Source organism: Talpa occidentalis, unplaced genomic scaffold (assembly GCF_014898055.3).
Source record: "Talpa occidentalis isolate TD23 unplaced genomic scaffold, MPIMG_talOcc4v2.1 talOcc4.13, whole genome shotgun sequence".
NCBI lineage: Eukaryota > Metazoa > Chordata > Mammalia > Eulipotyphla > Talpidae > Talpa > Talpa occidentalis.
The window spans coordinates 15,564,930-15,582,024 of record NW_023601322.1 but is presented as its reverse complement, the minus strand read 5'-3'; the positions used below and the strand labels follow the sequence as shown (position 1 = coordinate 15,582,024).

General features: G+C 35.8%; 1 protein-coding gene across 2 annotated transcripts in view; it reads left to right on the top strand.

The window, feature by feature from the left end:
- DCC (DCC netrin 1 receptor) overlaps positions 1–17,095 on the top strand; it is a 1,038,093-nt gene that overhangs the window by 862,773 nt on the left and 158,225 nt on the right. For both annotated transcript variants that reach the window (XM_054694039.1, XM_054694040.1), the window contains exon 14: positions 2,894–3,004. In XM_054694039.1, the coding sequence (XP_054550014.1) occupies positions 2,894–3,004 (111 nt within the window). The remainder of the gene's footprint in view (positions 1–2,893; positions 3,005–17,095) is intronic.

Sequence of the window (17,095 nt, the reverse complement as noted above, 5' to 3'; positions counted from 1 at the left end):
ATAAATAAATCTTTTTAAAAAAAAAGTGTGCTACTTTAAGAAAAGTTGGTAGGCTTTTCAGAATGTTCTAAGGCACTAAACTACATAAGATGTTAAAACTTCACTATGGAAGTGACAGAGTGGGTGATGTAGTGCCCATATTTTTCAGGTTGAAGGAATATTCTGATGAGTCACCTAGGTGGGTCAGGGAAGACCCCACTGGAGAAACACTTAAAGATTGTCACTGAACTAATTTCTAATGTTAATTTCAAGTTGTTAGATTTTTGTTTGACTCAAAACTGAATGAATGATACTGACAGATCATGAACTCACAATATCTAAATAAAAATTTGGCAAAATTAAGGAGGAATTTTCATATCTGTTTTATAGTAAGAAGTGTTAAGTAACTGCTATTAAAGTTGATGGATTCTACACACAAAAAGTCACTTGATTGAAAGATGAATAGAACATCCAAAAAGGTGTCCATTTATTTGTCAAAATATTGCATGTAATACTATGGTGTGTCAGTCAGGGTTTGAACAGAAAAACAGAACTAGTAGAGATACATGCAAAGATTAATTGCAAGGAATTGACTTACTTGATTGTCAGTGACTGCAATGGCAATTCCAAAATCCACAGAACAGGCCATCAGGAAAAGAAGACTAGAACTATCCAGTTAAGTTGCTTTCCACAAGTGTCTTCTTCAGGGAAGACTCAGCTCTGCTTTTATATCATTTCACCTGATTATATGTGGCCCATCCATATTATCTAGAATAATATCTCTACTTGAAATTAAATATGGACTTTAGTCACAATTACAAAATGCCTTCACAGCACAGCTATATTAGTGTTTGATTGAGTAACTTGGGACAAAGTTGACCATCAGAGAGGGCATTTCAATCAGTTGTTGGGGATACTATTGAAAAAATTATCCATCCTTATCAAGAAAAATGAAGTTATGTTTCTACTTAATGCAAGGGTATATTCTCGATGAACTGGAACTATTTCATTTAAAACCACTATGAAAGCCATGAGCTGCAATGAGTATTTATTTCTTTCCGTGGTTCTCTCCCTATTGGTTTCTTTATTTTTTTTAATTTTCTGGAAGAGCTCTATAATCCTGATTACAATTTTATTCAATAATCAACAGTGCCTATGAAATTTCATCTTATCCAAAATGAACACAAGCCTACTTGAGGTATGACAAAAGGTCCTGTATTCAAACGTGTCCATTCACTGCCTTGCTGATGTTGGATATTGTATTTTAACTTGATATTTCCTCTGTGTTAAGCACTACTTTAGTGGATCTTTCAAGAGTTGTTTTGTGAGTGTTCCTTTGTATGTGTGAGAAACTACTGTGGGATGTATGGGATAGGTGGATATCATAAAAATAACAATAATACAAAAATAGCAATAGCAATGACATCATTCTCGTTCTGTCTTCAAATATCTTTCAGTCTATTTTATAAAATTGGAAGCTTCCTAAGAACACAGCATTTTGTGTTATGGATACCATTGTGTGGATGAGTTTATCAAATTATGTTTCTAATAATACCATCTATTAAAGATAATTGCTCTTTGATATTAACAAATCCATTTTAGCCATCACTTAAAACATTATCTCCTTTCAGTGATAAGTTATGATTAATAGCCCCAATATTTGCCATTTTCCTATGCAGATATCTACAGTTACATAACCTTGTACATGATAGAAGCATCATTTCTCCAATTGTTTATTTTATTTTTTTTTAAAGATTTATTTATTCATACAAACACTGGGTATAGTCAGAAGCACGGGAGGGTGAGAGAATTTACCAGAGCCAGAGCAGGGAGCAGAGCAGGCAGAAGGACTGAAGTACACTGCTGAGGGGAGCAGCGGGCGGCAGGAGAGGTCTGTGTGCCATGCGGGACCCTCCTCCGGTGGCCTGGGAGCAACAGGGGATCGAACCAGTGCCACAGAAGCTGCGGGCAGCTTCACAACCCAGGACTCAACTGCTGTGCCACCGGGGAGGCCCTGTTTATTTTCTTAATGAATTTTCCTTGGCACCAAATATTTGTCCATTTCAGATTAATAGAAAAAAAGATATTTTTTACTCTTCCTGGGTTGTTCAGCTCAACTCCTTCAGGTTTTAAGAGCTTGTCCATTTAAGCTGCATTCTCAATAACTCAAAAAATTCATATAGTCTTTTGGCAAGTGTCATTTGCTTACAATAATGTGTAGTATTAATGAAGTACCTTGAGATTTAGCAAAAAGGGAAGATATTTACATAATAATTTGTGCATATTGCAATGGTAATCCATAGGGCTTCTCTGGTTTACCAGTATTCTAAAGTAAGCTCTATAGTCATAACTGTGCACAATATTATATGTCCTGGTTACCACAGAAGTATACCTTCTTCATGCCCTAGTGTTAAAACAATGCAAAAGAAAGTATGTTTTCTGTTGGCTTCAAGAGGCAAAGACCCTCATATTTGCTGCTGAAGTGCATTGACTTTGGATTCTTCTTTCTTGGTCCAAAGAAAGCATAATCACTGACCTTGAGTGAATGATGGAGACATAAATTTTTAGATTGACTGTTCTTGATTTATAGGCAAGCCTCTTCTGGACTGTGAGGAAAAATGATCCTTGCTATTTTTGATTATTTTCTTGTTCCTATTTTATATTCTGCATTTGCCATGAGGCTATTTTCAGGGCTGTATTTTTATAAATTGGAAAAATGCATGAGAATATATGAAATAATTTTAATTGTTACTGTACTATGTCTTCCCTTTTGGCCAAAGTAACAATAATTATCACATCAATGACAAGTGTAAAGCATCCCTACTATTCTTATTTTTTTTCTAAAACCTTTGAAACCCAGTTGGGAATATAAGTTATTAAGTAACTTTTTTTCCTTTGGAAAATTCTTTCACAGGACTGGAGAAAGGAAGTCAGTACAGTTTTCAAGTGTCAGCCATGACGGTCAACGGCACTGGACCACCTTCCAACTGGTACACAGCAGAGACCCCGGAGAATGATCTAGATGGTAAGATCTTTCCCCAGTACCATCACAGTGAATTTTACCTTCTTTATTATTGCAACTTCAAAGGGTCTCTTAAAAAACTTGATCCACTCAAAAATTAAGTGTATGTTTCCTCCTATATTTCCAGACACAAAAACAAAACAAACGAAACCCTGATTAAATGCCATAGGAATATAAAATTATGTATTTATGGTGACTCATAACAATTTCTTTCTAGGAAATTTGAAATTTTTTCTTTTATCTTAAGTAATTGACCTTTAACATTTTTTTTCATAGAAATTTCTCTGATTTCTATAGAATTACTTTATAGAAGAATGGAAGTACTTTATGTAGCTTCTCTTGCCCTTTCATGATGCTTCTGCAAGACAGAAATATGTTTAACGTGCTTGTGATATAGTCATTAATATTTGACATTTAATTTTTATATTGATATAAAGGACAGTCTTCCTTATTTGCTTAAATGACATTTGTCTTCAGACATCTGTGGATGAGATACTGAGATTAATATAAAGATCACATGTCAATAAATATAAGCAAAATCTTCAAAATTACCAGATGGAAAATAGTTCTTGATATAAAAACATTACAACTAAGTAAGAAAATAAATTCTGGAAAAATGGCTAATAAGAGTAAAAAAAAAAAAAGGATCTAAATAATAAAACAGAGATACACCCTGTAGAAGTAGAGTTACAAATAACAGAGGTAGATATTCATGAAACTAAGAGATACATAAAAAAGAAAACATTATGATCAGTAAACTTAAATTTAAGTGATCAAACTAGTATCAGAAAAAGCGTAGAGAGGAGTAAAATATGTATTAAAAGTGTGATGCCAGAAGATGATTGTCACTTAAAGTTAAAAATTTGGTATCCCTTCCCGCCTCCTTATTTTATTCTCGAACCATTTTGTCTTGCATCGCTGTTTCTCAAATCTTCCCTCCCTCTTCTTCCTGGAATCCCTTCTTGTTTCCCTCCTCTTCGATCTTCCCTTTCTTTTCTTCCTAAATAATTTATGGCCTCTTGTGATTTTATTATTGTCACACATTTGTCAGTAGAAAACTCATACATGCTTTTTCCATCATAATGATAATCACTGCCATGTGACAAAATATTAATTCTAAGAATACTGATAGAAAACTCACTATGCTTCAGGCGCTGTGCTTAACTCGGAGAGTATAAAAATAAGAAAGACATGATCCTTTCTTTGTGGAGCTAAGAGTATAATACAGGAAGACAAATGTTCTGCCATTTTATATTTCAAACCTGGCTGAATAGTGGTAATATTCTGTGGTTCAACATAGGATGAATGGAGAGAGAGATGGATGATATATACAGACAGACAGACAGACATAAGCAGAGATTTACAGAAGACATAAAGGAGGAATAGGAATTAGCTATGTGAAAGCATACATTAGAAACTGAATGAGGAGAAGAGAGGAGGCAAGGTAAATGCAGGTTTGAAGTCAAGATAGACCATGATGTTGTGAGAGACCTAAACATAAAGACCACCAAGGCTGAAAAGAAGCGATGGTATGTGGTGAGGCTTGTAAGATAGGCAGGTTCTAAATCTGGCAAGACCAAATAAGATTTTAAACTTTTTCCTTTTTCCTTTTTTTTTTTTTAAAGATTTATTTATTTATTTATACAAGCACTGGGTACAGTCAGAAGCGCGGGAGGGTGAGAGAATTCACCAGAGCCAGAGCAGGGAGCAGAACAGGCAGACTGATGAAGTACACTGCTGAGGGGAGCAGCGGGCGGCAGGAGAGGTCTGCGCGCCATGTGGGACCCCCGCCCAGGGGCCGGGGATTGAACCAGCACTGCAGAGGCTGCGGGCAGCTTCGCAACCCAGCGCTAAACCGCTGCGCCACTGGGGAGACCCTAAATTTTTTCTTAAGGACTGTAGTTAAAGTAATAACTGGCTTTATCCTAAGCAAGTTGTTTAAAGGATTTTTAAAATTAGTGACAGTTATATTTGCATTTGAAGAGATTGTTCTGATTTAAAGCAGAAAAAATTCTTAGATATAAAGATGGGCCAGTACAGTTGGTACAAGCCTGGAGGGAATACTGGACTTTACAGAACAGTAACTAGAAGCTTAGAAGATGTTATTTATCTTGCCTTGGGTTAAATAAATAAAGAAGTTGTAGATTTATACAAAGTTGTGCTTTGCAAAATGTACACCCTTCACTAATAGGTTAGGGAATATTAATTCATCTGTTCATTTGTTCAGCATGTGTTCTTGTAGGCTAGACATTATTTTAGGTACTAGAGGTAATGAATGAGGTCTCCTCAAGAAGCATGCATTTATTGAGATAGAAATGGACCATGATAAATGCTCTGAAGAAAAAAACATAGAAGGAAAGTGAATGACTAGGGAGCACTGCTTTAATTAGAGGACTGAGAAGATTCCACAGGCCTTGGAGAAATGAGGGAAGCAGGCCTGCGAATAGGTCATACAAAAGCCTGCCAATGTAAGCAATGGCAGTAACAGACATCTGAGCTTGAAACCCAGTTCTTGGTTCAAGTATGAAGGAGGCCAGTATCATTGGAGGTAAAGTCCTAAAGATGTGATCTCTCTTTAGAATGAAAGGATGGTTAGAATAAGCTATACAAATATTTTACCTTTTCTTTGACTTGAAAAATAACTTTTAACTTTTAAATTTGATGTACTCATGTTTGATCTCCACATCTGCCTTTATAGAGGATAGCTAAGTAGGCTTGCTTTTGAAGAACAATAACTTAAGAAAAGCAAATTTAACCAATTTAATAAAGTCAGTATTCTAGTAATCATGAGCTGAAACTCAAGTCCAGATTTAGTAAGTTAATATACAGTACAGGTTATAGGAACAAAGTCTCCCCCAGCCTCTAGAACTGAAACCAGTCACAGTAAAAGACAGTGAATCCAGGCCAAAGATTCTAAGAAATGAGGTCATATCATTTACCCAAACTTAAGGGGCTATATCTCTTACTGGAAAAGTGAAAATAAATGAAGCAGCGGAGCAGAAGGTCCTATAAAACACCCAAGATGAATGAGGCTCTCCATTTGACTTATGTACTCTTTCTCCTCACTCTGAGTCACAATCTAAGTGGAATCAAATGTTTAATCACAGCTCCTTGAATGGCACAAAGCTTCCATTTTTAATTGCATGCTTTCCATAGCCATGAGATAAAAAAATACTCAGATTCCTACATCTGTTTTCATCAAGAGTTTCTATGCTATGCTGTGCTATGAGCAGAGTCTTAGTAAGTGCTGCTTAATGGGATTTATTTGAATTGTTTTATGCTCTTGGCTCAATCATGTCCCTCCTCTATATATTTTTTTCTTATTCGAGTAGCGATACAGTTATTATGAAATACAATAGGCAACTATAGTGTGCTTGGTCATGGGAAGTAATGATGTGAAGAGATGGGAACGGCTCTGTTGATTGAGGAGGCAAAACAGAAAACGGTGCCTTGACCGAAAAGACTTCATGAAAACAAATAGTGCTTGAACCCAAAATCTCATGGAAAGTTGTTTGAAAACCAAGATGACAGGGCGGAGTGCATGGGACAGCATAATAGATATTCTTCAAAAAGAACACTTTTAGGAAAATTGTTTCTGCCACTCTCATTTCAAACGCCCCCTGACTCATTCAGGTGTTACTCCTGTACCATAAGTCAAGTATTTTAACACATTCAGATATTGCTGCTTTTCTGCTTCCCCATTTAGATTGTAATTGCTTAGACAATACTTGTCCTTCACCATAATGAGTGCATGAGCAACTTGAAAGAAAGGTAAACAAAAATTATATAAATAAAAGCTAGTGGAATTGATACTTTTACACACAATGCTGTTAGAGTTTGTAGTTTGGGATTGTTCACCTTTAATCATAATGGAAAGTAATAGCCATTTCAGGGCATTTAACTATATGAGCGGGATACAGATCGACTTCCCTTACTCTGAGAAGCGGTGCTTTACTTGCTGTCAGAAATTAATAGGACCAGGCATTTTTGCTTCCATGTTCTTCTCAGTTTATTGACCCGCTTTCACTTAGACACTCCCCTAAAGTGACTTCAGTTCCTCTTCCTTCCGTCTGTTTGTCTTCTCTTGACGGCATCCCTCAAGCATTAAAAAATGTAACCCTTGTAAGATTTAATATTTGGACAATTAGACAAGCTCATATGTGGCGATTAGTAACATCAAAAGAATATTTTGCCTGATGTGTGCAGAGTGTTCATATATTCATAGTGTGTGTGTGCGTGTGTATGTGTCTGTATTTAAGCTAAGGAGATTTGCTTTAAATATTCATCTCATTTTAACTTATTCATGTAAATGTTTAAATCATAAAATAAGATATAAATGACTTCTTCTGAAGCTTTCTTGGCTAATGTTGGAAAGCTTTGAGTCCTAAATACTCCAAAATCAGAATTTCCATACAGAATTGCTTTGATTTCCATTAAATTATGGATAAGGAGGAAGCAATCATTTTGAAAACAAAGTCAAATGGGAGGCATTCTTTGCTGTAGTCTAAGACATCTTTAATGAAAGGGAACTGAGGTGTTTGCCCACCCTAGGTGAACCCAGTACCTAACTTACCCCCTTGCCTTCAAGTCTTCTGTTGCACCTCAAGGGTGCAGGTCACTGCACAGAGGCTATGCAGACAGCTGAAAGCAACTTACTCTCCTGTGACTTTTGTAGCTTGCCTTGACTTCTCTGCTTGGCTTAAGCCCTGTGATGATCAACAGTAACTTGAAAGAATACTACAATTCCTTCTGGATTGCCCTTTTAATTAGGATGTTTTGTTCAAGTAATTATAGAGCCAAACCTCACTGTTTGCTCAGGGTTCCCTGAAAGCTTGTTTGCTATTACAAACAGCTGGGAAGTGTTAAAATATTTATTTTGCAACTCAAAATTTCAGCTTAAAAAAAAAAAAACCAAGATCATTAGAATTCCCTAAAGTTCTTATGTAAATGTCTTGCATAAAGATATGAGTGAATTTGTAATGAAGCTCAGCAAGGTATCCTCCAAGAAATTGTGCTTGGGGATTTGTTTGGGCTGCTTTTTATTTTATTTTATTTTTAAAGGGAACAGGTAGAAACTGCTATACACAGTCAATAATGATATAATTTAAAATTAAAACTCTCACCTAAAAATGGAAGAGCTTGGCTAGCAAAAATCAGCAATGCAGAGATTCTTGAAAATGCAACAGTGGTGTAGCAAAAACTGAAGCTAGGAGCAGACTAATTTCCTGCTCCCAAGAAATAGATAATTAGTCCTATTAGCCTGATCAGGTAATGGTAAAATGGGATTACTGCAAATTCATATCATTTGAGAAGTGAACCACAAAGAAAGTCCTGTGTTTTGGAAACTGCACTATATGTTGTAACATGGCTTTGAGAAGAAATACATTAAATCTTATTTTCTAAATAATGGTGAAATCTAAGATGATAAGGACACGCAGCAAGAGGAACAATGCATATTGAAATTGTATTCATTCAAACAGTGGAGTTGAAATGTGGACTATTTCTTGGCAAGAGAAAGAGAAATAACAAAAATAAGATTTTGATTAATTGAAAGAAGTTGAAGAAAGGAAAAAAAGAGGAAGTTGAAAAGAGAAAGGGGGAGGAAAGGTAAGGAGGAAGGAGCTAGAGGGAAGTATCTAATGGCCAAAAACGTGTAGACAAGAAGGGTCACTACATAATGATCAAAAACTTCAGTTGTATAATTATGTTAAATCATTATACTAATGTTATTTTAGACATACAGCTTGTTACATCCATTGCATACATTGTGCTATTTAAGCTCATATCGACAGATCTTTACTGACATATTTACAAACCCACCATAACATATGATTGGATTTTGTACATTACAGAAGCAGTAAATGGGTACTGGTGTAGGTAGAAATTATAGACAACAAAACCACACGGGTCTTATCACTCAAAGATGATCAGATGATGACTATGAACACCCTAATTTTCTTTAATTTCTGTCTTTATATGTACACAAAACATACATATATGCACAAGTTATATATATATATATATATAAAATGGAGACATTTCTATATATAACTGAAATGAGAACATATATACAGCACTTCAAACTTTTTTCCAGTTTCCTTTTCATTTTTTCAGATGATTTGTCTAATATCCTGATTATTCAACTTTCGTTGATGGACTCCCACATTTTTCTTCATAGATCAATTACACAAACTGGAAATTCCATCTAGGACCACATAGATAAATGCATTCAGTTGTTACATCCATTTAACCTCCCAGTCTATATTAATTCTCTTTTCCTACTTTGATGTGTTGAAAAGATTGACCTTTTTGTACTCTAATTTTAACAGCCTTAATATTTGTTTAGAATTTCTAGGTATTTTTTTTCATATCATTTAACTAGTTCCTCTTTTTCCTGCATTTTGTGACCTGGAAATAATAAAGACCACTGTGATGTTCACAGGCTTTTTAAAGCATCCCTCTTAAAAACCAGTGGCATGCCATTAAAGTGCATCCAAGTAATAAGTGAGAGATACCAATTTGAGGGTAAGGTGTTGTGTTTATAGCAGTGAGCTCATAAATATGGTCCTCCAGTGATTTAACTTGATATTAGTATTTTATGCACAGAAGGGGGTAGGTGGAATGTCATAAAAAAGGATTTCTTTCACCCGAGCTTTCGATTGGAGCCATTCATGATATTCTGTATTGCTAATTGACAAATAGACTTTCAGAATGAGATGAGCCAGTGATGCAGCAGCCAATCCATCATGAAATTGAAGAGTCTGTCCCCTTATTCAAGTGGAATTCATCTTACACGTAAGGAATGTTGCAGGCAAAGCCAAGACTCATTTTTGAAAGCAATTTAGGATCTGATTCAATTTTGGGGCAAGTGATTGTTCAGAATCTCAGAGGATGGTATAAAATATTTAGAATTGAATTCGTTTTCAAAGAATTTTCCAGTCTTTGGCTATAGCAAATTTTTAAATAAGCTCATGAAATACTTGATCTCCTTATGATTTGCTTGACTTTTTCTAAGTATTAATGAAATGGATAAATTATGAGTTCTTAAGTCTTAATGACAGTGTTGGAATTCTGCTCCACTCACTGTGTAATCTTGGGGCAAATTACTGAACTTTCCTAACACCTGATTTTTCTCACTATAAATAAGGTATGGCAATAGTATCCACCTCAGCAGATCTTTGTGAGACTTAACTATGATAATGGCAATAAAATGCGCCCAGTATGTTTTAGGTATATAGCAAACACTCAACAAATGTTGTTTTGCATGGTTTTGATAAATCAAATCTCAAACTTTGACAATAATATGAAATGTCAATACCATTGGACTTATTGTCAAGCTACTTCTTGTTCATGATGATAAACCCTTACTAAGAAAATAAACGTATGCCCTCCTGACATAAAAGGATGACTACATTCAGTACATTTAAAAGCCCACCATCTAATTCTGATATAAGTCAAAGGATTGTCGTAATGTAATTATGTCAGTAGATGCAAGAAGGCATTTCTTTAAATAAACATTATTTTATTATGCTAATAGGGGAATATAAGGAAACTCTAAAATATTGTTTTGTAAGAAAGTAAGAGCAAACATTATGCTAAGTCATAAAATACTAAACACATTGTCTTTAAGAATCAAATAAACCAGAGGAGTTTCCCACTACAATATCTGTTATTCAGCAGGGTTTTAGAGGTTTGGTACCCCCACCAAAAGCATTGTTTTACAGAAGGAATGCAATATTGTTTTTACATACATGTTGTGATTTGTGTATTTGAAAAATTCCAAGAAATTTTATTAAAAACCTACTAGAACTATGAAGAAAATGTAATCGTGTGTATGCAAAAATAACTTTTTCATATTTTTGCAATAATTAAACATTAAAAATATAAGAAATGCATTCACATATTCAACCTAAGGAACAATATCTAGGATTAAATTTAATAGACTGTAAAGAAATGAACAAATTAACATTTCATTAAAATATATGAAATAACTCAAATATATAAAATGTATCTGTTCCAGGAGGCAAACCCTTGCTATCATATAAATGTTAGTTCTTTACAAATTAAAGGTCAATTTAAAACAATTCCAGTCAGAAAAAAACTTCATCACAGAAGGATAAATGTAAAAAAAATTCCAAGAATTTTTAGAAAGTAGAATAAACATTAACATTTACTATAAAGCCTGATTTGAAATCAATATAGTACTGCCTGGTATAGAAATTGAAACGTAGATCAACATAACAGAATGCAGAGTACAGAGAAATTCTTTGGTGTATTGAGAAATAAAGTAAAATAATGCCGGCACCCAGGCCCCATCAGATTAAGGTTACCTTTTGAATGACCAAAAATCTGCAGATTATTCAGTATTGAGGAGCTGATAAAATGCATTATGACACAGACAATTCTAGTGAGGTTTTATGATATTTGAAGTTGGGGCCCCTGAAATCTAAACTGAGAGGTCACTCTCCCAGATCTGATTCCCCAGCTGCTTTTAAAAATGCCTCATGGAGAGTTTCACCTCTGTCAAACTTAGATTTTCTCACTATTACAAGTTTGTCAATAAAATTGGACCTCATATTGTTTTATTCCTGTGTTCAGTGTAATATACCCACATCTTCCCTAGACAGGAATATGACTTTCTGGTGCTTTGTCACATGAACGCAGAGCTAGAAGTCATGTTTCTCCAACATTGCACCAGGTAGGGACTTGGTTTTGCCCTATCTTTCACCTTATTGGAAATCTGGAGCTGGGATTCTGTGGTTTCTGCAACCAATAAAGAACCGTAGAAGAAAAGAATCGATTTTTTGTTAAGCTTGGGGCAAAGCATTAAGCCACTCTCCCCTAAGAAATATTTTACTGTCCCCCTTCTTTTTTTCTCACTGAGTTACCATCGGTGTGAACCATGACCAGTGTGTATGTATAGGTTCAAAGACTCTGGGATCCAGGGTCCATCAACTGTCTCTTCAGGAAGACATCAGGTTACTTGTTGGGGCTGAGTGTATCGAAGACCACAATACCCGAGGGTCCTTGGTGTCTTTCAAGTAAAGAGTTTCATGAAGTAGCAAAATAAAATCAGTGATGAAGTTTGTTAGGAAGTGAAAGGACAGCACATCAGCACATGCAAGCAGTGGGGTGCAGAAAGCGGGAGTGCCAGACAGTGAGGCAGGAGGGCTTTTAAGGATTTTTCTGTCCAGGTGGGGTGGGGCCTTTTTCATTATGCACTCCTGGCTCCTATTACTCCTCCAGATTTCAGGACTAATTGGAACTAACCCTCCCTCCCTCTATTTGATTTGGTGGGGGTTGGGGGGTACTAGTTAAAAGGATTCTTGTGGACCTGCCAGACCTTATCTGTTCGTTGAAACCAGCAATAGTCCCAGGGGACTGTGGGATGGCAGAAGTGCAGCCACGCTCTTCGGGGGAGCGTGTGTGAATCCCTATCAGGTGGACAACTCCTTTCCAGTACTCTACCTTGAATAGGAGGACACAGAACACCCCCTCACCACCACTCCAGAACTGCCAGTTAAAGGGACACTGACCTAGTAGATGCATTTTCAGAATTAGATTTCACTGTTTTGGTATTAAAGGGTTGAGTTTGTCAAAACCCCCTTTTTAGAGTACTGCTCACTTGGAATTTCTACATCCTTTCTTTTTTCTAGTTCTACCTTTTCCCCCTTTTTCCCCTTAAAATATTGAGATATAATTAACAAACTATTGCTATATCATATAAATTTAAGATATGCAAGGTATACAACATGATTACCATGATAAGGTTAACACATCCGTCACCTCGACCTATTAACTCTATTTGTGTATGTGTGGTGAGCATGTTCAAGATCTACTTCTCAGCAGTTTTCCAAATATAAAACTCAGTGCTGTTCACTGCTGTCCCACGCTGTTCCTCACATCCTCAGGACTGACTCATAACTGGAACATTGTGCTTTTGATCACATTTTTCACTGTTCCTTACTCCCCAGTCTCTGTTTCTGTCTGTAACTATCTTCAATTTCAGGAGCATAAATAGAGTAAAATGTATGCTAAAGACACCCAAGTAGCTAAAAATAAAGTAAAACAATGGAGTACTAAGATTCATTGTCATAAAGCAATTAAAATGAAAGGAAAGCCTATCTTAAAGGTAAAAACTTATCTTAAAGGTAAAATGTCATATTTGTAAATCTTTATAAGTAAATTTGAGATAAATAATGTAAAATTTATAGAACAGCTTGAGCACAAACTATCTGAAATGTTAAAATATAAAATATACCTTAAATGTTGATATGATTCTTTTGCCTGATATGTCTATATAAAGTTTATCCCTTATTACGAGGAGCAAGAACAAAAAGTTAATGCTGAAAATAACATTAAGAGCACATATTCACAGAGAAATGAAATTTTAAAATTTGTTAATTGAATTAATACTGAGGGAAGGCAGAAGAGTTGCCTACAAAGGGGAAAACTTTGAGAGATTTTCAAGGCCAGGACGCTTCCTAAACCATAACAGGAGTGGTGAACACGTGGTTCTATGTGCTTGTCAAAACCCATCGAAATCTACATGTCTGTGTGAATTTTGCTGCATGTATTTTTTAAGTTAATACTGAGATAATGGTAGAATTGTAAAAAAAAAAATTGCAAGGTGGATTTCAGTGGTGAATAGAACAACTTCAGTAAACAAGCAAATAACTTCGAGTTTATAGCATTCAGTAGATTAAGTAAGATGATGTCCGTTGGGAAGGATACACACTTCCAAGAGAAAGTAACACATTAATATGTATCAGACCTGTCTAGAAAAAGAGAATGGGTCTTGCAACGCCTTATGTAATTCTTTGTAAAGAAGTATAGTCTATTAAGGACTGGAACAAAAGTCTAACAAAAATGACCCTTAAAGTGCAGCACACTGAATAGAGAATAGCTATGGGAGTATTTGTCACAAGTAGCAATTGCCTGGCACTACTTGGCAGTACCACCCACAGCAGGCCTAATACACAGCCATACTTTCATTAACTGGAGCCAGCAGAGACCTAGCCTGCTGGCCACAGATAGTCCTGTGTTTTCATCTTGTTTTTTTTCATTGCTGCCCCATTTTTTTCTTAAAATTCATATCTATAGACTATATTATATACAAGTGTAGCAATTTTCTATTTAATGACAGTTATACATAATAACACTTTATTCAACCATATAGAAAATGAAAACTTTGTTCTCATAATTTTGAGCTTTTTAGGCCGAGAGCTGTTCTAGGTATTGAAATTATAGACAATTTATAGAAGAAGATGAAACAAAAATAATAATGATGATAAAACAATCACTTTAAAAAGGCAGCACAGTAAGTGGCTATGGGGAAAAAAAGGAGATTATAGATTAGGAAAGGTTTCCAAATTTAGATATGGTAGCCAGGGAAGGAAGGCTAAAAATGAAAATTAAATAACAAAAAACTGAAGGAGATAGGGGAGGAAGGCATTTCTGAGGGGGACTTCCTAGGCAGAGGGTACAGCTAATGCAAATGCCTGGGCCACATGCTGGGTGAGTTCAGGGAACAGCCAAGTACCCAGTGTGGAATGAGTCCCTGGGTGAGGTGAACAAAGAGGAATATGGCAGGAAAAGAAGACAGAGCTCAGAGGGGAGCAGGGTAGATTATACTTAACCTTTTAAGTCATTATGAAGAACTCACCTTCCAATGTGGTGTGGGAAGACTTGAGGGGATTTTGAGCACAGCAATAACATGATCTGTGTGTGTCTCTTTTCTATACTTTAATCTGGGAATTATGCCCTAATGTGGAATTGTTAGATCATACAGTAATTCTATTTTTACTTTTTTTTTTCTGGAAATGCCATGCTCCATCCCAACTCTACCATTTTTCATTCCTACTGGGTGACTCCCTTTTCATCTTCATATTCCTTCTCTCCTTTGCTCTAAGTACAATGAACACCTTTTGTTTCTTCAAATGCAACACTCATTCTTGCTCTAGGGCTTTGCATTAGTTATTTCCTTGGTCTCTAAAGCTTTCCAGCCTGAGCCTTGCTTCACTGGCTCTGTTTTCATTCCTCTTAGACTCTACCAGGGATGCTTTCATTGGCAAATCTGTTAGTATCTCATCAGCACAGCACTTGCCAAGACCTCATGGTTTCCTAGTTTGTTTATTACTATTTCTTGGTGTTTTGTCCTTGGTATTTTATCCCCAATGCCCCAGTGGCACATAAAAGATTCAGAATAATTGTTAAAATATCCCAGGAATTAATCTGTTGCATCTCTTAGTCTGTGCTGTATATGGACATTACTCATTAGCAGAAATCTGTAATCATCACTCAAAGAATAATAATGTTCTTTGGAACCAAATTAAACCAAGACATGAACCATAATTCCATAGTATAATCAAGAATGGCAGTTGACCTAGTTATCTTGATAATTCAGACTCCAGTTGAAATTTTAGGCCTCATTAATTTGGATATTTCAGGCAAAATGTGTTCTTGGGTTTCAAATTATCTTAACAATTACCTTAATACTTCCCTGTGCTTTATATATGCAATCAGTGTCCTAGAGGTACTTGTTAAATCTTCATGTATTTCTGAATAGTGATTTTCAGTTTTAGCCTGCAAACAAAGAGTACCATATCACTTCCTTCTACAGAAAATTTTCTAAATTGGGGTTTAATAGTTCATTCCAGTAGTAACCACTTTCATAATCCACAAGACCATCCATGTTACAGAAAACTCACTCAATCTAAATGAAAACTGTCATTTCTGTCTTTATATTAAGAAGCAAGTGCGTTGACACAAATGCACTATTCCAGATTAGGAAGACTCTTCAACATAGTTATCTTTATGACGAAGTCATATATTATGAGTGTCTTAAGTATAATCCTACCTTGATAGGCACCCTTCCTTTTGGGCCTGTGATAGTAATTGAGTAGTAAAAACCCATTAGATATTATATGGGAGGCAGTATGTATCCTTAAGTATTAAGATCTTTGTTCTTTACAATATTAAAAAAATATTTCGAGATTTGGATCTAGGATTAAAATTACTTTTATGCAGTGAGGAATAGAGATGCATCTATGGTACTAACAGTCCATCTTCATCAGAGTTGATTTGTGCCACCCTTGCTACTGTTGCCTTAAAGCCCAGATGAATGTCATTATATGGGTAGTAACTAATATGTAGGGGAGCTACCACATTGTTACATGAAAAGATGGAGAAATGGTTATTGTTCTCAAAACCTTTCTCTTTTTCATTCTGAAAATATTTTAAAGAGTTTTCATTTTATTCTACAAGATGTTAAACATTGTCACCCAAATCATTATACTTTCAGATTGTTTTTAAAAGTCATACATGCAGAAAATCCAAATAGTATTTAGTTCATTTTCTAAATCGATCAGGTGGATTATCTTGTTCTTTCAATAATTATTGCAAAAGCTTCAAACTTGTTGAACTGAATTCATTGTAGATCCTCTTCCATTTCAAGGATGTAAGAGCCTCCATGGCAATGAGGTTGGAAAGTATACATCTGTCTTTCATCTTCTTTATTACTTTTACTTACTGATGCCAGTAGGAAATCCTTTACAAGTACTTTATTTCTGTTGTTATAGTTCATAGCCATATTTTGAGATAATTTTATGGGTCTTTGTATATTATAGGTTTTCAGAGCAGGCAAATAATAGCATGTCCCATTTTGCCCATAAGTGGGCATCTTGAGGAATAAAAGCATCTTTAGAAAATGCTGTTGATGTACTAGCTTTAGAATGTAGCTTCTTTTTAAAAAAAGATTTATTTAGCCAAGAACCGGGGTACAGGCCAGATGTGCGGGAGGGTGAGAGGATTCACCAGAGACAGAGCAGGGAACAGAACAGGTAGACTGACGAAACACACTGCTGAGGGGAGCAGCGGGCGAGACAGGAGAGGTCTGCTGCTCTATGTGGGACCATCGTCTACCCACTGGCTGGTAACGAACCGGTGCTGCAGAGGCTGTGGACAGCTTCACAGAGTGGCGCTCAACTGCTTGTACCACCAGGGGAGTCCCCAGAATGTAGCTTCTTTTGAAAATGTATGGCAACTCCTTACAGATCTTTAATAAAAGACATGCTTCAATATATCACTTGACTG